A 22,530-nucleotide genomic window follows, 5' to 3' on the forward strand; every position below is an offset into this window, starting at 1 on the left:
AACTAAAAAGGGGAAAGTCCCTCCGTTGCCGATTTTTTGTCATACTACCGATTTGTGGTTTGATCACGAGATCGAGGTTCGACCTCGATTTTGACAGTCTTTGAGCATATACGGCATTATGTCACCAAAATCGCGATGGTCACTGGTTCTCGGTTTTCACGGCTTGATCGGGCCACGGTTTTTAAAATTGTGCTGCAAAGCCATTTTTTCTTAACAAAATATCACGGCCATCACCATGTCAACAAAAAAGTTAACAAGAATGGCTTATAAGCACCGCCCATATCGCCAGAGCGGCCCAGACGTATTACTTAGCAAAAAAAATCAACTACCTGTTTGGTGCAACGGATCCGGAAGCGGATCATTTCCGCTGCTCCAACATGGAGCTTCTCAGGCGGATCCGCCTAAACATTTTTTTTTTTAATTGTGGGACCCATGTAATGATTTATCTTTACATTTTATAATAATTAATGTGGGCCCCATAATTTAAATAATATATATACAGTTTCAGCTTAATATTATAATATTATATATTTTTCTACTTAATAAAATTATTTTCAGTTGTGATATAAATTCTTTTCTAGTATACTTAATTTTTTTTAATAATAAATTATATTTATTAAATTAAATTTAATGATAAAAACAATTTATTAATATTTAACAGTTATAATACTTAAAATAATGTAAGATTAATAAAAAGAAAAATTATTATAAAATCATTATATTTAATATTTAATAAAAATAAATTGTTTTATTAACAAAACTATATTTATTATATTAAATTTAATAACAAAATTTGATATAAAAATTATACAATCTAATATTATAATACTTTAATTCAACAACATTTCTCTAGCATCAATTTTTAGTTCGCCAAACAGCTCACAACATATTCTACAGCTTTAAGCTCAGCATACTTCCCACAGCATTTCCGCTAGCATTGAAAATCAAGATTTCCGCTCTGTCAAACAGAGCCGTTCGTGTCCGCGTGTAAACTGTTAGGGCTGTACTGTCATTTCACCTCACGTTGAATTTTGCCAAACAGAAAAAAGAACGCTAATAGTGCATTTTGTTCCCAAATTCATTTCACATCCCTTCCAAAAACCGTCCGATTCTCTTGGTCATTAGCCCTTTTTGTGCAGATCGCAAGCGACGAGAGGTTTTCGATTCTATAGAAACCCTACCCTACTTTATTGACATTCATACACTCTTCCTGCTCTCTAATGGCACTTCTTTCCGGGCGATCATCGTCTACCGGTTGCGGAGACTCGAGAGGGTAATCTGGATACATATTAATTCTGCCGCCATGTTCGAAGCTCACGTAAGTCGTTACATGTTTTCAATTGTTTAGATGAATTAGTAGATGGATACACATTCGTTTATCTCTGCGCGTAAGTACGTACATAAGCACCTTTGATTGTGAACAACGTGTTTAATTTGTACCATGCAATTGGTTATTTCCTAAGTTTTGCGAACTTTATGAGGTTCACTACTTTTTGGACTTGATCATAGTTGATGTAATTATTCTTGTTCGCTTGGTTTCTCTGGAGTACGTTCTTCCCTTGTTTGTTAGATTGTCCTTGCATTAGGGAGTCAAGATTGTCATTATTTTACATGGTTTGTTAGTATCCTGAATTAGGGTGGAGGGATTGTTTTCCTAATAGCAGTAGGATTAGGTTGCTTTCGTTGGTTTCGTTCAGTTTTGTTTTTTGGTGTATTAATCTGCTAACAAGTGCACCATAGGGTTTAGGGAATAAAATTGATGGAGGGATCAAAATGTACAAGGATAGTTTCGGTGTTCAAAGGATGTAAGTTCTTTATAGTGGAGAGTGTAGCTCTTGATTGGAGAATTGTGAAAGAGAATCTGCATGGTGGAATCAAACTGGTTTTTCATATAGATTCTCATGTGTCTGACTACAAACTGTTTGGGACAAATCCTTTGATGATGATTATGCTTGTTTGACAATTATGGAAACAATATGAATGAAATGGTTACTAACTGCACCCTTCTTGTAGGTTCTGCATTTGCTCCGAAGATACCTGGGAGAGTACGTCCATGGGCTCTCAGCAGAGGCTTTGCGAATCAGTGTTTGGAAAGGTTTGTCCTCCTATGTCTTGATGGGATCCAAATCCTTGGCAATATTTTGCCATACAATGTGCCAAATTAGTTGATGAGGCGAGGATAAAAAAAGCAATGGACTCTCTCTCTCCTCACCCTATCCGCCCACACTGTTTATTGCATGGTGCAATATTGCACCAGATCCCAATCCGTCTTAATACACTTCATGCTGTGATCCTCCGATTGTAATTACCTAGTTCTTTGAGCTAAGGTAGGATCACAATGTTTTGAATCACTGCTTCATCCGTAAGCAATTCTTAACTGAAAATGTAAGCTATACAAGCTGGCATTGGTAGAAATGTCACTTAACCTGCTTTTATAACCTTTTTTTGCTGCCAAACTTATGAAATTATGGCAGTAAAATTTCTCCTTCCACCTGGCAATTTGTAACTGTTGAATGAAATGTTCCATTTTTTTTGCAGGTGACGTTGTCCTCAAGGATTTGAAATTGAAGGCAGAGGCCCTAAATTTGCTAAAACTTCCTCTCACTGTCAAAGCGGGTTTTGTTGGCACCATCACATTGAAGGTAGCAAATATTACCATCTTAATAGGCTGATTGAGCTCTTAACTATCCCTTATTTTTCTCTACGTTGATTATATTTTATTGGCTTTTTTAATGATTGTTTCTCTTTTAAAATTGTTTGTATGAATGTTAGTGGAATGTTCTGTCAGACCATGTATATAATCTGATATAAAATGTAATTTGTATAACTCAACAGCCGTTTGGAAATATTTTTCCTTTGTCCCCTGCATATCCAGTTATTGATTAATATACTAGTGGAGCTTTATATAACTCAACAGCTAATTGGAATCAATTTTCCTTCGTCTAATGAATGTCAGTTTTTAATATTACTAATGGAATTTTTTACAAAGCTAAAAGTGCTTTAGTTTTCTAGGCTCTTATGCTCCATAAAGAAAAAGGTTTTTTAGATACTTCAAACACGGACAATTTTGTTGTGATAATTGGTTTTCTTAATTCCTATTGCTCTTAAATTATAGGTTCCATGGAAAAGCTTGGGCAAGGAGCCTGTGATTGTTCTTATCGATCAAGTATTTGTTCTTGCTCATCCCGCTTCTGATGGCCAAACTCTCCAGGTAGGATGTCATTCCATGTGACATAAAGACTGATTGTTGGCTATTTTGTTATGGCATGTTTTCTTTTTACTGAGTTGGGCTTGCGATCTTTATTGTAGGAGGACAGAACAAAACTTTTTGAAGCCAAGCTTCAGCAGATTGAGGTACTTCTTGTCTTTATGTGTCTGTCTGGTTGTCTATTCGTTGGCATAAAGTGTATCATTTATATGTAAATACATTCAGTCCAGCTTCTGTGATTTAACTTTTACTTCTACCGAAATATGTGCTTTATAAATTGTTAGAAGCAGGATAAACAATTGTCTTTACTGTTTCATAGAGGACAAAATTTATGTTTTCCTGTATGTTTTTGATATGCATGCAGGAGGCAGAATCTGCAACCCTTGAAGCAATATCAAGGTCAAAATTGGGACATGTATGCACTCTTATCTCATTACTCCTTGTTCTTTGAAATATTTGTTTGGTACATTTCTGTCATATTGCTGAAGTTTCAGTAACTATAATAATGTGTTTGTACATATTCATATATGCATGTGTGTTATTCATGTTTGTGTAGGATTGTGTATGTGCTGTTTTTCTTCTTCTTGTTACTTTGTAAGGCTAATTATGATGTTGGAATATGAAGTTTAGAAGATGACAATTAGCACTGGTTCCAGATACAAACATCAGTTATTGTTGCAATGTCTGCCAATATGTGGAAAGCATTATACACTTGGGTCAATTTACCTTTGCCAAAACAAACACGAAAAGAAAATAATAGATTTCACTAATTCAACCGTGTGAAGCCACGTGACTACATCATCCTCCCCTTAGTCTATGCATTCTTCATAGGCAACAACATCCTCCTCGTCTAACGTTATATACCCCTTACAAAATTCAAAATACATACCTTTAAACTCTCATCAAATATTATCAAATAAAACTCTACCACAAGTGAACATGTGGCCTACTGGTAGAGTTGTCAAGGTGCAACCTATAGGTCATAGGTTCAATTTCTGGAAACAACCTCTCCTCCACATATTATGTCTGCTTACATCCTGTCTGTCGGCAGGGAGCCTTGTGTATGAGAGTTTACTTTTTTTTTTTTTACCAGCAGTTCTCTGAATAAATCATTGTAGATTTGATAATACTTGCATTCATACGCGCATAAAGTGAACCCCATTTAGTTGTTGCAGTGGCCATGAGCCCTACATGTCCTGGTTTTTCTACAATGTTTATGGGGGCCATTTGGAGGTAAAATGTGTTGTATCTGCTGGACAAGTTTGCATGGTATACGACAACATATTTTGTTCTGGCCTCTAGTGGTTGGGATTGGGATACCCTGTTAAGAAACAAAAATAGAAAGGAAATAGATGATGTTATCAGATTTGACTTTAGTGTGGTGGAGCATTTACTCAATCCTATCTATGTATAAACATCAAATTTGTAAGGCTGGTTCTTTTTGTTGTATCTGGTGTGTAGTTTTTAAGTTCCTACTGAGGAAAATGGTAAGGAGGATCCTTTCTGGTTTGTCCCTTGATTGACACAGGTGAATTAGTGGACTTTGGTTGTTAACCAAAATGAGATATTTGTAATGTAAAAAAGATAGGTTGATTGCTGGTTCAGTAGTGTAAATTGGTGAGGTATGGAATTGGTTTTGTAAGACTCAGCTTTGACTTCTAGTTGTTTTTGAGAATTATGAAAATATGATATCACCTTTAAAAGTGATGATTTTAGATTGTGAAAGAAAGGAAACTTCTGCCGCAGAAGTTCTGCGTATGGCGCATGTTTCCTTTTTTCCATATCTGAAACTGGGTAATCTTGGTTTACTTCCCTCACTGTTCTTTTAGCTCGTACTTGGTTGTACTTGTGAAAATTAAAGGGAATATGTGGGTCCTTATGAACTTTTGATTTTAGGGGAACTTTACATAGCAGGGATTGTAGACCAATTTTGTCAATGTCAACTGCTAGACAAATTTTTTGACTTAACTATAAAATTTCGTTAATTACTGAAGGTACCAGAGCAATACCTGAATTATTAGCATTACTATTACCAGGAGAAGAGGAATCAACTTCTTAATTCATGGCTGAATTATTAAAGAAATGGTAAACAAGTCCTGTTGCACAAGGCTCTTGCAGTGGAGGCAAGATCGGGGAAGGGTAAGAATCGTAAGATGCATGCAGCCTTATCCTGCATAGAGGAAAGGTTGTTTTAGGGATCGACCCATGACCTCTAAGGCGCAGTGATGCAACTTGATCATGTTTGGATAGTTGTAAACATTGATGTGTATGTGTATGCATTTTGTTGTCTATTTGTTCTTTATCTTGTTTTCTAAGAACCTCTGCATGTATGGTTTTATTAAATGTCGTTGGAGCAATTTTTATGTGCTGCTCCACACATTCCATGTAAGTTGATTTTATTTTGAGCTTGCATCCTAGTTCTGAAAACTAATCCGTAATTTTGTCATATTTACCGCATTTGGTGGATCAAATTTTATTGGATTCTATTGCAGCCTCCACCTGGGAATTCATGGCTGGGTTCTCTCATTGCTACTATTATTGGAAATCTTAAAATTTCAATTAGCAATGTACATATCAGATATGAGGATCCCATCAGGTTGGTACTCCATTTTTTGGGCTTGCGTGTCATCTTTTCTTCTTCTATTCCTTACTGTTTCTTTATATGCTGATGTATTATATATTTCTTTTATTTTCTATATATTTAGAGGAACTGTTTGTTTTGCAGTAATCCTGGGCATCCCTTTTGTTCTGGTGTTACCTTGGCTAAGCTTGCAGCGGTAACAATGGATGAAGAAGGAAATGAAACCTTTGATACTAGTGGTGCTTTGGATAAACTGCGGAAGGTTAGCTTTGTGTTCTTCCTTCAATAGATTGATTTTTCTCAATTAGTCAAGTTAGGATTCTTCAGAGACGAAATGTGCCGTATCTGCTGGAATCTGTGTTTACATGTGTTTTTTGTCAAATGTTATGTGACTGCATGTTTTTCTCTGGCCTCTGGTTGTTGGGATACTAAGAAACGAAAACAGTGAGGAAACATATGATATTATCATATTCGACTTCTTTCTATTAGAGTTGCTTCTCTTTCTTCTTCTTTTATTTTTTTTCCCTCCCAATTCCATCTATATAAAAAAAATTCTTAGGTCTGCTTCTTTTTGCTATATCAGGTGTGTAGTTAAGGCTCCATGGAGGGAACAGTGGGGAAGGTTTACCTAGGATGACCCTGTTTTAGGCCTTCATTAGACATTCATATGTTATTCCTTAAAATATGGTAATTTGTAAAAGTTTTATAACTTTATGATGTCAAAATCGGATTGGAATCAGTTCAGTATTGTAGGTTGGTGAGGTAGATATTGGTGATGTAAGAACACGCTTTGACTTATACTTTTGTCTGTGAATGCTGAAAATATGGGCAAGTCTAATATATTGTTGCTTAAAAATGCCGTTTCACTAAAAACTTGAAGCTTTTACTAACTTTGAGACACAAATTACTAAATTTCTGGGCTAGTTACCATTTGCTATGAAAAAGTAACTGTTGGACTTGATGAATTTTTTATTTAAATAATTCCCTGAAAATATGTACACCTTTCAGAAAAGATGATATCAAATTGTGAAAAGGCATGGATTTATTGGAATATAACTGAGCCTTTAAAATATACATTGCCATTGATGCAGGGATAGACCGTAAACATCCACATAATTTGTAATCACATTTTTAATGATAACTCATGATATTGTTCATGATTTGTCCAATGTGCCTTACCTTGGAGAGGGCCGCTTAGGACATACTTTGGATCAGTCAAGGAGTGGGGAACAGGAACCGGGGAGGGCTATCATCGATTTTGGTGGAGGGAGGCGTATCCAGCTTTCTGTTTGCCTCCTAGTTCCCTTTCTTCAAAGAACATGGTAGCAGGCAGCTGGATTGAAGCAATATGGGGCTTATTGAAAACAAAATTATTTTGTTTGTTGATGTTTTAATGGCTGTAGCTTCATGTTCCTTCGCCTGCTTTTGAATGCATGTCTTAGTTTTTTTGCTATGACTGGAACATATCTCTTTCGCTGGAGTACTGCCTGAAGTGTTTCTAATTTGTGCATCATAATTTAAATTTTTATTTTGTCTGCTAACATAAGTATACTGATTGTTTCCATGTTGTGAATGATAATTAAGTTTTGTTCTTACTATATATTAATCAACATCTTGTGTTCCACAAGGCTGAGAAAATGATTGCTCTTGCTTTATGGAATTTAGCTTATTAGCTATTGTGATATTGACATATTGTTCATAATCTTGGGATGTTTATCTATGCTTATGTTTGCATGAGAAACAAAATCACTCATGATCTTTTTCAGTCATTACAACTTGAGAGGCTTGCTGTATATCATGACTCTGATAGCCTTCCCTGGAAGATAGATAAGAGGTGGGAGGATCTCACTCCGAGGGAATGGATTGAGGTTTGTTCTTACCTATCATATTATCAGCCTTCATGCCTCTTGTGGTTCATTCTTACAAATTCTTTCTTTTTGTATCTTTTATTCAAACTTCCCTTTCCAGATATTTGAAGATGGAATAAATGAATCTTCTGATAGCCATGAAATGGCGTCTCAATGGGCTGTGAATCGCAACTATGTGGTATCGCCGATCAATGGAGTCCTTAAATATCACCGCCTGGGAAATCTAGAAAGAAATGATCGTCAGGTCCCGTTTGAGAAGGCATCTCTTTTCCTTCGTGACATATCATTGACAATCACTGAGGTGCTGAAGTCTTAACTCTCTGCTATGTTAATTGTTGTATTTTATATTCATTATTTCTTTTTTATCTGCTTAGCGAGATGCATAAATTGCCATCTTCTTTTGTATGAATAGTGAGTTACTGAAATAAATGTAGGGAAGAGAACTGCATTTTTTTCTTCCTGTGCGGTGTCCCTCGTGATCCATGGCCTTTGATACTCTGCTCTCATATTTACATTGTCAGTTTTGTGGGATAAGATAGATTGATGTATGTTTTATTATCCCAATTTTTTTTTCTCTGTTTGCAAGCAATGGAATGCTAAAATTTGTGTCACCACTTTGTTTTCTGTCATAGGGGCAATATTATGATTGGATTAAGCTTTTGGAGGTTGTATCTAGATACAAAACATACCTTGAAGTTTCCCATCTAAGACCGGTGGTGCCGGTTTCCAAAGATCCTTCCTTGTGGTGGCGTTATGCTGCTCAAGCTTGTCTGCAGCAGAAGAAAGTCTGGTAAACATACGTAACTACTATCTAATTAATCTAAATACTCAAAAGTAAATGCAGTTGCCGCAGTGCATGGGTACAGAAATTTTGGAAGGACTGATGCTGCATCTTTTACATTTGTTATTTGAAAGATTACTGTACTTTGACCTTTTAATCTAAGCAAGGTGTGTGCTTGTTTCTTAAATTTAAACTGACTTTATACGTGCTTCCAACTGCAGCTATCGACTCTCATGGGAACGCATTCGGCATCTTTGTCAGCTTCGTCGACGTTACATTCATTTGTATGCTGGTTCACTTCAACAGCCATCAGATGATGATAACTTGGAGATCAGAGATATTGAGAAACATCTTGATTCTAAAGTAATTCTGTTATGGAGGTATGATGGTCTAGCATATATTGTTTCTTTGTTGTTTTCAGTAAGTTTGTTAATTTTCGATTGCTTAGTGGGTACACTTTATGCTATCATTTGCATTGGGTCAAGATTTACCTGGTGAATATTTTGGCATTCCTTGTTTATTGTCAACATCAACTCAGTACTATCCTCCACATGGTCTGATGCTCTCATGTCATCACAAGATGTTCATGTATAGGAACCTGTTCTCTCACTGTTCTTTTAGAAGTGGTTCTGCATTTGATGGTGCAGGTGCAAGTGCAACTACTTTTGTGTTGGCCGGGGTCTGTAGATATTCCATATTTATGGTTGCATTTGGATTCCTGAGTTTCACATTCTATGGTAGTTTTTTGATACATATATATGTTTGTTGCAAATCGTTTAGGTTCCTTGCACATGCAAAGGTTGAATCTGTGAAATCAAAGGAAGCTGCTGAACAGCGGAGGCTCAAAAAGAAAAGCTGGTTTTCTTTTGGCTGGTTTGTGGGGAACTTTTTGTCGTTATTATTTCGTGAAGATTTATTACCATGCTCATTTTTATGTTTACCACTTTTCCTTCATTTTGGAGCAAAGGCTTGTTTGGCTTATTTTTATTTGTGGCGATTTATATTTCAATAGGCGCACACAATCTGAAGATGCCTCTGATGGGGATTCTCCAGAGGGGTTGCAGTTGACTGAAGAAAGACTGACAAAAGAAGAGTGGCAGGCCATCAATAATTTACTTAGCTACCAGCCTGATGCTGAGCTGACATCACATTCGGGAAAAGATGCTCAGAATATGATCCAGTATCTGGTTACTGTTTCTATTGGTCAGGCATCTGCCAGAATCATCAGCATAAATCAGACAGAGATTCTGTGTGGCAGATTTGAGCAACTTGATGTGTCAATCAAGTTCAAAGGTCGCAGTATTCACTATGATGTTTTACTGAGATTCTATGGTCTATCTGCGCCTGAAGGTTCACTAGCTCAGGTCATTTTCCTTTGAACATTGAGGTTGTGATGTCCTAGATGACAACATTTTGAGGTTCTGATGCGATGTCAATTCAAATGGAAAAAAAAGAGCATATTTCGTTAGTGTCATTTTGTAATGAAGTCAATGTTTTGAACAATGTGGTGGTTAGTTTTTCAATTTTCAAAAATCATTATGTTTTCTGGAACATTTTGCAATTTACTCTTTTTTCTGTGGATTCAAAGCTGCTGCCTTTGAGCAGTTGTACATTTTTTGAAATATTTTTTTGCAGTCTTCATGTATTTGGAAATTTCTTGCAGAGTGTATCTAGCGAGAAAAAGGTGAATGCTTTGGCTGCTAGTTTTGTCCAGTCACCAGTTGGGGAGAATATCGACTGGAGGCTTTCAGCTACCATTTCTCCCTGTCATGTCACGGTAAGTGCGATTATGTTTACATCCTTAGATACAACTAGAGTTGGTTTTGCTGGTTTCCATACCTATAGTTAAATTATTATTTATTTATCTTTTTTATGGAGTGGTTGTAAGGATATGATGGGTTAATAATTAAAGTCACTTCTGAAGCGTAACTACAGCCGTATGGGAAAAAGATAATCATACAGTTATCAACTTGTATCAAGTGATACAAGCTTGTGCTGCCCCCATACCCTTTATGTTTTATCTCATGCTTCATTTTTCAGCTTTATATTCTGAATATGAACTGGTTTGTTTGGCGAATACTTGTTTTTGTCAGATTTTGCTCAGTGTCTGTTAACTAATGAATACAATAATAAAAATGTAGAATGAATGTGTTATTTTTTTGTTGGAGGCAAGGAGAGAGTACATTTTGGAAGGTGCTTGTGCTACTATTTTGTGGATGCACAAAACCGCTCTGCTTTTACTGGAACTGAGATGCATCGAATAAAGCTGATAATACACTAACAACCTTATTTAAATTCTTCTGATGAATGGTAATGCCAAAATAGCTGCCTTTTGGATGGCCGCATGAATTCTCTGAGGAATATAGAGCAGTCTTTCCACAGGACCAGGTTGCATCTTTTATCAGTTGGCATTGTGAATTGATGGACGAACTGTATGATTCCTTTCTTGTGCCTTTTGTCAATGGGATATTCCTATCATTGATTGTGAAATCATGAGAGAGAGAGAGAGAGAGAGAGAGAGGTCGTGAGAAGGAATTAAGGGAAGCAGCTTAACTAGGCTGCGTGAATGGCCTGCAGTATTTATTTGATATGTGATGTACCAGTAATGACATCATGCGCTTCTCACACTACATTTACAAATTTCCATTGGTTGATGAGGTAAAAATAAAGGAGTTGATTGAGAAAATAACCAAGTAGAACTAGAACGTTAACTTAAGTAGCTGAATATTCCTTAAATTTCATAGTTCTTTTGATACTAACTATTTTTGATTCACTAGACCCCTTTTTACTCCCTAGATGTTATTAAAACTGCTTTGACTAATCTCCTATAACATGCCAAAATCATTTACTTTATATTATTGCTTCATTTACTACATCACCGTGACAACAAAAAGATTTTGTTGACTTTTTGTTTATTTGCAGGTCCTGATGGAAAGTTTTGATCGCTTTTCTGATTTTGTTAGGAGGAGCAATGCTGTAAGCCCTACTGTTGCATTAGAAACTGCAAATGCTTTGCAGGTAATTATGTTAGTGCTTTGAGCATGGGGTATTCTCCAAAACATAACCTCCCAAAATAAAGTTTATGTTACTATACTATATTTGTCAAGTCGATCACTTATAATATCCAATACTATGGGCAGATGAGAATTGAGAAAGTGACTCGTAGAGCCCAAGAACAATTTCAAACTGTATTAGAGGAACAAAGCAGGTTTGTGCATATTTATTTCTCTATAACTGGTTGTTCTTTTCGTATTCCCTTATATGATTACTTAGATGCATTTGCCAATGAAATGAGTTATCTTTCCATTTGTCATGACTATGTAATGTGGTTGAGGTTTCTGTAAGACCAAGGATGTAACATAGGGATGTAATTATACCAGCACCATTATAATATGAAGTGGGCTGATGTATATCTGATACATCTACTATATGGGACATAGGGTAATCAATATGCTCTGCAATTACATGTTTTGTGATGAAGGCACTTCATGAGCGAACATTAATGTTACATGTTCTGTGCCTGAAAAATGTTGAGAGAGAGAGAGAGCAAGCAATTTAGCCGAAACATTAACCTTAAATGTGACTTGTGAAGCAACTTAATTTGTTTTTTTTACTACTTAACATTTTTTTACCTTCTCTTGTGGAGAGTGACCTCCTCTTCTCTTCTCTTTTTTTTTTTCTTTTTTTTTTAATATGAGAACATGAATTCTATCCAAGGTTGGGCCACATTTGATCCAACCCTGCAAAGTAAACCTTAGATACTAACAGCAACTTGTAAACCATGGGTGTTATTTTAAATCTGAGATGTACTGGGCCCTAGTTGAACTCAATGTCAAGGCCATAGTTGACGTTGTTGAGAGTTTGTTCGTTCTCCAGAATTGGGTTCACCCTATTGTTGCCTTTGATTAATAAATTTTAGGATTTGAAAAGTAAAAAAGATGATGTAGTTGGGAATTTATTGGGGGTTGGATTGCCTGATGCCTGAAGAGCTTATGCTGTTGGTCTTTGGAAGAACAATGGAAGAGGTGGGATTATTTAGTAAATCTTTGCATAGGTAACGGGGAGTTGTTTTTATCATTGAAGGGTACTGTTTCCAGATTTGTTACTTATTGCAGATGATAGACTGTAATGGTAAGGAGTGTTTGGACCAGTCTTATTTTGTACATATTACACGTGGGTGAATGATGCAGGATTGACTATGCACGTGGATGATACAATCTATTGAAATCTGTCTGGAAACTCGAAATTTGTAGTTTTGTGTTGAGCGTCAACTCTGAATGATTTTTCTAAAGTTTTGCTGTTTAAATTTTTTGGTTATGATAGGGATATTTGTGTCGAGAACAATAAAAATATCGGCTTAGGTCATCCTCCTAATAGTTGGTAACCAATAAATAGGTGAACATATGTAGCCACATCATGTTAACCTAGTAAGGACTGGAATGTTGACTTGTGAAAGATTTCTATCTTCTATCATGGAGAATTTTAAACTCAGGGTATGAACAAATGTCATTGAAAAAAATCTTCTAGTTTGAACAAGCCTTGAAAAACAATTAGACCACAACTACCACTCTCATGTGATGTTAATATTAGTTTTTTTCTTGATTATGTAGAAAGTGTTACTGATTTACCTCTAACTAAGATTACTATAAAATTTCAATCGATAAATTTGCAAAGTGATTTATTCAAAGCAAAGAAAAAAATATTGTCAGATGATTACTCAGACAGCTCACAGCTTTCCAAATTGTGATGCTGAACAAACCAGCCCGGCATTTGCAAGAGAGTAAACTTTTGAGACCTTTTAAACTTGATTTTACTTGCAATAGAAATTTCAGGCCCAATTTAATGAGAACCTTCCTCTACTGTCTTTCCTTGTGTTTCCAATTTTAATTTTTTTTTTCTTTGTTGTTCCCCTAAACAAAAGAAAGGGAAGCATATAGTAGACACCTGATTATCTGCTTTGACTTGATTGATTTTCAGATTTGCTCTTGACATTGATCTCGATGCTCCAAAAGTTAAAGTTCCTGTCAGGACACGTGGATCTCCAAAATGTGACAGCCATTTTCTTTTGGATTTTGGTCATTTTACACTACATACTGTGGTAGGTTTGTTAACTGTAATTCTCCCAATTTCATTGCTTTCATTTGCTTTGGTTAATGATTGATACATTATTGCAGGAAAATCAGTCTGATGAACAGGAGAAGAGCCTCTATTCTCGCTTCTTCATTTCTGGGAGAGATATTGCTGCTTTCTTTACTGATTGTGGTTCTGACAGCCACAGCGACACATGGGATGTGCCAAATTATAGCAATCATCCAGTTAGATCTACTGATACAAAAATTATTGGCCATTTCTACTCTCTAATTGATAGGTGTGGAATGGCTGTTATTGTTGATCAGGTATAGTTTATTGAATTCTTCATGACATTTGTGTGTTTCTTAATCTTTTTGGTCAATGGTCATATTGATTTTTGTGGTCAATCTTTATGTGATGGTTATTCTATTTTATCTGGTTATTGAAGATCAAAGTGCCTCATCCTAGTTATCCGTGGATGCGGATTTCTGTTCAAGTGCCAAACCTTGGCATTCACTTTTCACCGACAAGATATTGTAAACTCATGGAGTTGCTGAACATTTTGTATAATACAATGGAAAGTTGTGGTCAGCCTACTGCAAATAATTCCCAGACTGAATTTGCCCCATGGAGCTCTGCAGATCTTGCTACCAGTGCTAGAATTCTTGTTTGGAAGGTATGCCTTAAGTCTACTCAAAATAGGGTGTTTGGATGCCTGCCTTATTTACATATCTATAGTTGGTTATTCCTGTTCTGACTTTTAGGGGATTGGCAATTCTATGGCTACTTGGCATCCCTGTTTCCTTGTGCTATCTGGATTATATCTTTACATTTTGGAATCTGAAAGGTCAGAAAGCTACCAGCGGTATTTGAGGTTTGCACTTTCTTCCCATCCTTTTGTTTGTTTTTCTCCACCGTTAGTTTTCTGTAATTCAGGTCTTTTGGTTACAAAAGGCTGCCTTCTACTTTCGTCATTTTACTAAGTATTTTCCACTCCAACCTTTCCATTTTCTGTTTATATCTTTGTAATCTGTTCACTTTTTTTAATGTTTTATGCAGCATGGCTGGCAGACAGGTACTCGTGGTTCCTCCAATAAATGTTGGTGGTTCAACGTCTTGTATTGCTGTAAGTTTGAGGGGCATGGAGATTCAGAAGGTGGGCCCTGTCTCTTTGGAAGTTTGTAGTTCTGACTTCTGTGTATTGTGATGATTAGCTCATATGGATTACCTCTCTCTCTTCCAAAGAAAGACAGAAAAGTTCTTTTATATTACCAACTTTCTACTTAGAGATTTATATGTATTGCTTACATGAATTGTGTGGTGTTCTTTGTCTGTCTGAAATTGTTAAAAAGTTCACCTGCTCGGCTGCTCCTTCTTGAAAATTATTGTGTTTTAAATAATGGACTTGAATATTCTGTGCTTTAATCTAAAACACACAGAGATTATTGTACTTACTTTTTTTTTTTTCATACCCTAGTAGAAACATGTTTTGATTGATTAATGGAACCTCAAATTCATAACACTTACACCTACTTTAATTCCTTTTTTAACACTGTTCTATGATCTAGTTCTGACTTTATACTTTGTACCTTTTTCTTTCCCTTATATTTTCTCATAGATGAAATAATATTCATCTCTCTCTTTTTAGGCATTGGAATCTTCTACTACCTGGGTTTTAGAGTTTCGGGATGAGGAAGAGAAGGCAGCTTGGTTGAAAGGACTAGTACAAGCAACGTATCAAGCATCTGTATGATTTTTATTCACTTTTAAATGTTGTGCAATTCTAATGGGTGCTTATTGATGAAATTAATGTTTTGCCATGTTAGGCTCCTCCTTCAGTAAATATACTTGGAGGAAAAGATGATGGTGTCACAGTGTTTGGCGAATCTCAGAACAGAAAGTTGAAAACTGCTGACCTTATAGTTCATGGGGCCTTGCATGAAATGAAGTTATGCATATATGGAAAGGTCAGTTATAATAAATGTTTATTACATTTTCGGTTAATGAATCTTGACTAATAATGTTTTAGGAAACCTACCTTTGGGTTTGGCTAAATAGTTGAAAGGATGGGACGGGTTAAGTTAGGTCTCAAGATTAATTTTTCCAATCAATATCAAAGAAGATAAAAGTGTTTTCGTTTATTCAGCTATTCTAATACTTTCCTTTGCTCTTCTGATGCACTAATACTGCTGTATCTCATTAATTTTTTTTTAACAATGAGCAGACTGGAGATAAAATTAATGAAGATAATGAGGAGAATCTAATCCTTGAAGTTCTTGCTAGTGGAGGGAAGGTTTGTCTATATCATGTTCTGGACCTTCTGGTTGATATTATGTGTACAAGTCCAAATTTTAGCTAGATATTCATACAGGATCCAGCTGGCATCACTCTTCAAAATATTGAATCTGTTTATTGGTTTCAAGGCGTTGCAGATTCAGCTCTACTTTTCTACGGTCTAAATATTATGAACTTGTGGGAGTAAGGCTGCATACTTCTTGTCCTTACCCGACACTGCATCCTCTGTGGGAGCCTTGTTTATCATTATTTTTTTAACCTTTCTATGCAGATGTTGCTTTTGTGTTCAACATCTGCGTTTTAGTTGTCATTATTGGTTTGCTCATGAAATCTCACTTATCAAAAGAAAACCTTTTGAACTTGTATCAGATTTGCTAATTTATTACTGCTGAGTGCAGATCTCCTATATCATTTGTTTTTCATGCATAGACTCAAACTCATTTCTAGCTCTCTATGATATGAATCTTTAACCTTGATGCAATTGTCCATTTCTTATTGATCTCACAAGTAAAAAGTCTGTATTATGTTTCTTTTTTCTTTTTCAAAATTTTCTATGTTAACTTAAAGTTATCCTGAAAAGAAATATTATAAATGCGTCTTTTAAAATTAAAATTCTGCATATCATTCTTACAGTGCAAGTACTTGTGCATTGTCTTTACTTGTAGTCTCTAACAAGATTATCTTGTGCTTTAATAATCTTCTTTTTCAGCTATTTCTTGTCTTGCAAATTTTTTGATTCTTAGTCTTTTATCCATTTCGTATTGATCTTACAAGTAAAAATTCAGTATTATGTTTCTATTTTTCTTTTCAATTTTTATACCTTAACTTAAAACTATCCTTAGTCGAAATATTATAAATTTGTCTTTTAAATTAAAATGATGCATATCATTCTGACAGTGCAAGTATTTGTGCATTGTCTTTGCTTGTAGTCTCTAACAATATCATCTTGTGCTGTAATACTCTTCTTTTTCTGCTATCTCTTCCCTTGCAAATTTTTTTATTCTTAGGCTTATGCATAGGAGTCGTTTAATCTTTTTCTTCGTGTACTAGTTGCAGTTAATATTTAGCCGTGTTGTGCTGCAGGTCCATGTGATTCGTTCTGAAGGTGACCTTACTGTCAAGACGAAACTTCATTCATTAAAAATCAAGGATGAGCTTCAAGGTCACATTTCTGAGGGTCCGCAGTTTTTGGCCTGCTCTGTACTGAAGAATGACAACCCACCTACTTCTCCAGGCACCTTCATTTCTCATGGGAAAGAGACATCTCATATGCTTCTGGAGGATGATGACACTTTCACGGATGCTTTGCCACATTTTATGTCTCTGACAGACACAGGCTTTTATTCACCAAAAATGGATGTGTCAGGGTCGGGGCTTAGGGGCGATATTGGGGAATCTGCCGACTTTGAGTCTGTTGAATCATTCACTCTCGAAAAAGATCTGGTGGAAGGAATGGGAATCTCTAATGAAATATTTTATGAAGCTCAGGGTGATAATTCAAATTTCGTGACAGTTATTTTCTCAACAAGAAGTTATGGTTCACAGGAGTATGATGGTATAGATACGCAGGTATCTGACGTGGATGCAGAGACTTAAAACTTTTTGTACCTGTTCTTCCGATTGTTTAAATTGCTCTGCTGATCTATTTAATTGATGAATTCCCAGATGAGCATTCGCATGTCCAAGTTAGAGTTCTTTTGCAACAGACCTGCACTTATTGCATTGATTGGTTTCGGCTTGGACTTAAGCTCTGTGAATTATAAGGAGAACAGTACAGATATGACCAATGACAATTCATTGATCAACAAAGAAAGAACTGAAGTCAGTGGGCGTGTTAAAGGGTTGCTGGGCTATGGTAAAAACCGTGTAGTGTTCAACTTAAAGATGAATGTTGACAGTGTCACTGTATTTCTCAACAAGGAGGATGGTTCCAGGCTTGCAATGTTTGTTCAAGAGACTTTCCTGCTGGATATTAAGGTGATAAGAATGTTGTCCAAAAACTTGTCTTTTATAATTTTCTCTTTTTAATTCCGTATAATCAGTTTTACATATCATCTTTGTGAATATTATACTATTATTATTTGCGTTTTAGGTCCATCCAAGTTCTCTTTCCATTGAGGGCACATTGGGAAATCTCAGGCTTCGTGATATGTCAAGTGGGACCGATCATTTTTGGAGTTGGCTTTGTGACATACGTAACCCAGGAGTTGATTCACTCATCAAGGTAGGCAACTGTTACTTCTGTGAGTCTCTGATGCTTTAAACACCTTACATGCATTTTTTAATTTCCTTTACTTAGTTCTTGATAGATTTTTTTTTTCCAGTTCAATTTTCATTCGTATAGTGCTGAAGATGATGATTATGAAGGATATGACTACAGCCTCAGTGGCCGACTTTCAGCTGTTCGCATAGTTTTCCTTTATAGGTTTGTTCAGGAGGTATGTTGGAGACGAGTTGTTGCTCTTTAAGTTAGGCATGGGCATGATTTTAACCTTTGTCTGCTTGTAACAAGCTATAATTGGTGATTCGTGTATTATAATACTCATCTTATGCATCTCTTATATGGATTCTTCAATCTGTTTAGTTGCTTTGATTTATGAGAAATTCTATTTGGCTATGCTTTTGTAGGTAACTGCATATTTCATGGAGCTTGCAACACCACATACAGAAGAAGCAATCAAACTTGTTGATAGAGTTGGTGGTTTTGAGTGGTTGATCCAAAAATCTGAGATTGATGGAGCTGCTGCATTGAAGCTGGACCTGTCACTTGATACTCCAATAATCATTGTTCCCAGGAATTCAGTGAGCAAAGAGTATGTTGATTTGCAAATAACTTCTCATCTTATTCATCACGAAAAGTAGGAATTGTTATTGAATGTTGTTGCTGGAACTTATACTTCATAATGTCAAGTTGTCCTTATGCTTCTCTAATATTTACAAAAAAATTAAAGTTTTCTCATTGTTACGTTAAACAGGTTGATTGGATAAACAACATGCATATTTGTTAACTAGCAATATTGACTGTCATCAAAATTCATCTCTTAAAGATTTGGATGTAACAGCAGTTCTTTGGCAAAGACTAGTGAAATGGAGATTCTCTTACATGGATTGGGGTCTAAATCTTTGTTATAATAGCCCTTGCTTTCCTTTTCTAGTGTTATTGATTTCATTCAGTGATACAGACAAAAAGTGTTAGCTATGCACATGGATATATATGAGAGATGGATGCGCTATAGGGTGAGTTGCTTAATGGATATCATAGACGGAACTTGCAAGAATCTAGCGTTCTTTTTCAGGATAGGGTTTTGTAGATATGTAACACTTGTAAGGATGGTCAAAGTTGAGGAAATTTTGATGACAATGAGAGAGGGGGGGGGGGTGTTCCTAATACATTACAAAATCTCGCTTTTGCCAATAATTCAATCAAAGAAATAAGTGGATAAGTGAAACTCTTATATTGAGTTTTTATACCGTTATCTATTAGAAATGCATTGTCCACCCTTTGCCTCCGTACCACTGAAGAAATTAGTCGCACACTTGTAAGATAGCCTGAAAAGTCGAGAGAATGCTTAGGACATGACGAGATCTTATTAAGTGTGGAATGCATGGGAGGGAATGTGATACTATGACGATCCAGCCACTTTATGAATACAAATAAAATTCTTGACAAATTCAGGAGAAGTACCATATTACCTATCCGTATGGGCAAAGACGATATTCATGGTTGCCTTAAATATTGTGGAATTAATCTTATTATCCTCAAGTTTTGGGTTTAGGAAGAAGTTATTGCAACTAAATTTAGAAGCAAAGTATTGTAGAGAACCAATTTTGTCTTATGTTGTGACCATCCACCATGTGAGCTATATTCTTGTTACAGAGACTCATGGAAATATTTTGAGCGAGAAAGAGAGGAACACAATGAGGTTTCATATGCTGCCTACCCACATGTGAGATAGAAAATGGAATGTAATTGAGACAAGAATAGTGCAACTTTAGGACAAGCTGCAAGTTCTCAGTTTGAATTTGGATCTATCCCTTTAAGTTTCGCATCATTTTATGGGAATATTATTTCAGCAGCATCTTCCTTTGGTTTCCCTTTTATTTTATTTTTTGGGGAATGATATTGATATTATTATTAGTTTTTCTTATTGTGTGGAAGATTTAAAGCTTCAATCTCTTTGAAGTTCTAAGGAGTGGCTACCACTTGGCCAAGAACTCCTTGATTTGGTTTCCTTTTTGCTTTATACCATTACTTTACCCGCTTCACGAGTATAACCATACCTCAACCTTTTTTTTAAGTCATTTTATTTGACTGGTTTAATTGTTTGTCTTGTCGACTTTTTTTAAGGTTCGCATGTTATTCTTTAAGCTGTTGACCTCTTTGGTTTCTAATATGTTAAAGTTTGCGTCTGATGGCTTAAGGAATTGATCTCTTTGCACTTGTATATGTCAAAGTTTGTGTATCAAGAGGAAGATTTTTTTTTTGTCACAGTTTCATACAGCTTGATTTAGGCCAGCTCCAGGTGACAAATGAATTCAGTTGGCATGGGTGCCCGGAGAAAGATCCTTCAGCCGTCCATGTTGATGTTCTTCATGCCGAGGTAGCTAACCTGTAATTGTTGAGACCATCCAAAATTGAATTACTGATTAATTAACATCGACTTAAAATTGTAGATTATGGGAATCAATATGTCAGTTGGTATTGATGGTGCTATTGGTAAACCAATGATACGGAAAGGAAAAGACCTTGATGTATATGTGCGCCGCAGTTTGAGGGATATTTTTAGGAAAGTCCCAACGCTGGCCCTGGAAATAAAGGTACATCTCTTTTTTTGTGTGGAAGTTTTAACTGTTATTTTAGTTATTTTTATCAAATTCTGTGTTTTTTATTAAAAGAATTCCTAGTGGCCCATATTGCCCATACATGGAAAGATTGGTCAGGAGTGATGTTCAACTTAATATATTTTACTGCCAGATGCATAAATCTCTATTTCCTCTGATACTATGCAGGCTCTTGCTTACTGGAGAGATCCTTGTATGTGCTTGTAGGTCTTTTGCTCCTGTTAGAGCTTTTTTTGACTAAGCTCATGTCTATTTATCTTTATATTGGTCCTTCATTCTTTTGTAGATAACCATTTAAACTATTTGGTATATTGTTGATGAGATGTATTCTGATGTTGCTGCATCTGTTGTCAGCATTAATGTTTGAGAGACTTTCTGCAAATCTCTGTTAACTTTTTGAGCTCAATATATATTGATGCCACCCTGAGATTGATTTATTGCTAGATATCAATATTTCTTGTCTGGGTTCTGTCATGAGCTTTGATGAATGTATGAATTTATCAACTTATGTTGCTGGGTACCAATTCTAATGAGTTTGACTTCGTTTTGTTTTATTATATGTTGATATATTTTCTTTACCATGCTTTCTTTCCTGTTGTAAGGGTTGCACCATTAGTCATTTTGTTATGCTTGGGTGCTTTTTGTATTGTCTGTAGTATCAAGTAATATCCCTTTGATGATGTTAATTTCTAGTTAGATGGTTTTGGTGACATATATTGCTTTCCTTATTGGGAATGATTATTCTACCCTTGTTTTGTTTTGATTTAGACATTATTGCAAAATTCTTATATTGATGAGTCTCAGTTTGGTGTTTTCCATTGTTCTTTAATGCCTCATCCGGATTTAGATAAGGTTTGAAATATTTTGTCCCACTGGTGCTAAAAGCTTTTAGAAAAGCCAGTTTAATCCTTTTGTTTTCTAAAACAGCATGATGTAATTTAATAACTCAAGGTGATGAACAGTCAGATCCCATTTGATGAGCCTGCTCTTAATTGCACAAAATATTTGGCGGTGATAATTATGTAGGCTTTGATATCTGGTTTAACTTATCTTAGACGGCATTTTCATTGATTGCAAATGGATAATGAAATGAGATATACGTGCCTACACAAATTAACATTGAGTTATCGTATACCAGAGTATTGGCGGCACACATATGTAAGAAATTTAAAAAATCTATGAATCCCATCCTACCACCTTTTTTTTATAAGTCATGGGTCATGTTTGTAAATTTTTTAGTGGGGGGGAGGATCGAACCTTGAGCCTTTCTTTAGAAAATGATAATTGAACATTTTTTTCTTTTAGGAAATAGTGGAGGTTTAGTTTTCGATGAAAGTTGGTTGTCTATGATAGGACAATTGCTTGCATGCCCCTTAAATTCTGAAGGTGTAGTGTAAATATGTGGGCAGTTTGATAAATGAATAATTGAAATCTTATGTAATTTATTCATATGCTTTTATCTGTTTGGTAGTTTAAGTTCCTTATCCATTTGGAGTATTGATCCCTATGTCAATCTATTTTGAGCAGCTTGGATACTTGCATGGTGTGATGTCTGACAAAGAATACGATGTTATTCTAAATTGTATATCCATGAACTTATCTGAAGAGCCAAGGCTTCCTCCTAGTTTTCGTGGCAGCAAATCTGGCTCAAATGATACAATGCGGCTACTTGTGGATAAGGTCAACATTAATAGCCAAAACCTACTATCACGTACTGTTACAATAGTTGCTGTTGAGGTCGACTACGCGCTGCTAGAGTTGTGTAATAGCATTCATGAGGAGCAGCCCTTAGCTTATATTGCTGTGAGTACTTTACCCATGAATTATATATGTTGTTTTGTTTTTTCTGAATACTTTAATATGTGCGATCACCTTGCTTCTTTTT

At 35.7% G+C, this 22,530-nt stretch overlaps 1 protein-coding gene across 3 annotated transcripts in view; it reads left to right on the plus strand.

Moving 5' to 3' along the window:
* Positions 1 to 1,074: 1,074 nt before the first annotated feature.
* The window catches only part of LOC119999314, a 41,239-nt gene continuing 19,783 nt past the window's right edge, over positions 1,075 to 22,530 (plus strand). For 2 of the 3 annotated variants that reach the window (XM_038846818.1, XM_038846824.1), the window contains exons 1-33: positions 1,075 to 1,318; positions 2,014 to 2,095; positions 2,539 to 2,642; positions 3,116 to 3,211; positions 3,310 to 3,354; positions 3,573 to 3,623; positions 5,701 to 5,804; positions 5,934 to 6,051; positions 7,556 to 7,657; positions 7,758 to 7,958; positions 8,290 to 8,447; positions 8,660 to 8,818; positions 9,219 to 9,311; positions 9,451 to 9,802; positions 10,102 to 10,215; positions 11,361 to 11,456; positions 11,579 to 11,646; positions 13,416 to 13,536; positions 13,613 to 13,834; positions 13,957 to 14,184; positions 14,273 to 14,382; positions 14,568 to 14,664; positions 15,157 to 15,255; positions 15,335 to 15,475; positions 15,733 to 15,801; positions 16,887 to 17,372; positions 17,469 to 17,780; positions 17,896 to 18,027; positions 18,128 to 18,241; positions 18,432 to 18,616; positions 20,296 to 20,404; positions 20,478 to 20,621; positions 22,173 to 22,448. In XM_038846818.1, coding sequence (XP_038702746.1) covers positions 1,304 to 1,318; positions 2,014 to 2,095; positions 2,539 to 2,642; positions 3,116 to 3,211; positions 3,310 to 3,354; positions 3,573 to 3,623; positions 5,701 to 5,804; positions 5,934 to 6,051; positions 7,556 to 7,657; positions 7,758 to 7,958; positions 8,290 to 8,447; positions 8,660 to 8,818; positions 9,219 to 9,311; positions 9,451 to 9,802; positions 10,102 to 10,215; positions 11,361 to 11,456; positions 11,579 to 11,646; positions 13,416 to 13,536; positions 13,613 to 13,834; positions 13,957 to 14,184; positions 14,273 to 14,382; positions 14,568 to 14,664; positions 15,157 to 15,255; positions 15,335 to 15,475; positions 15,733 to 15,801; positions 16,887 to 17,372; positions 17,469 to 17,780; positions 17,896 to 18,027; positions 18,128 to 18,241; positions 18,432 to 18,616; positions 20,296 to 20,404; positions 20,478 to 20,621; positions 22,173 to 22,448 — 4,803 coding nt within the window. In that variant the 5' untranslated portion in view covers positions 1,075 to 1,303. Of the gene's footprint in view, positions 1,319 to 2,013; positions 2,096 to 2,538; positions 2,643 to 3,115; positions 3,212 to 3,309; positions 3,355 to 3,572; positions 3,624 to 5,700; positions 5,805 to 5,933; positions 6,052 to 7,555; positions 7,658 to 7,757; positions 7,959 to 8,289; positions 8,448 to 8,659; positions 8,819 to 9,061; positions 9,118 to 9,218; positions 9,312 to 9,450; positions 9,803 to 10,101; positions 10,216 to 11,360; positions 11,457 to 11,578; positions 11,647 to 13,415; positions 13,537 to 13,612; positions 13,835 to 13,956; positions 14,185 to 14,272; positions 14,383 to 14,567; positions 14,665 to 15,156; positions 15,256 to 15,334; positions 15,476 to 15,732; positions 15,802 to 16,886; positions 17,373 to 17,468; positions 17,781 to 17,895; positions 18,028 to 18,127; positions 18,242 to 18,431; positions 18,617 to 20,295; positions 20,405 to 20,477; positions 20,622 to 22,172; positions 22,449 to 22,530 lie in introns of those variants that run through there. The other variant, XM_038846829.1, reaches the window with a different exon arrangement.

This window comes from Tripterygium wilfordii, chromosome 1 (genome assembly GCF_013401445.1).
Source record: "Tripterygium wilfordii isolate XIE 37 chromosome 1, ASM1340144v1, whole genome shotgun sequence".
NCBI classification, from domain to species: Eukaryota; Viridiplantae; Streptophyta; class Magnoliopsida; order Celastrales; family Celastraceae; genus Tripterygium; species Tripterygium wilfordii.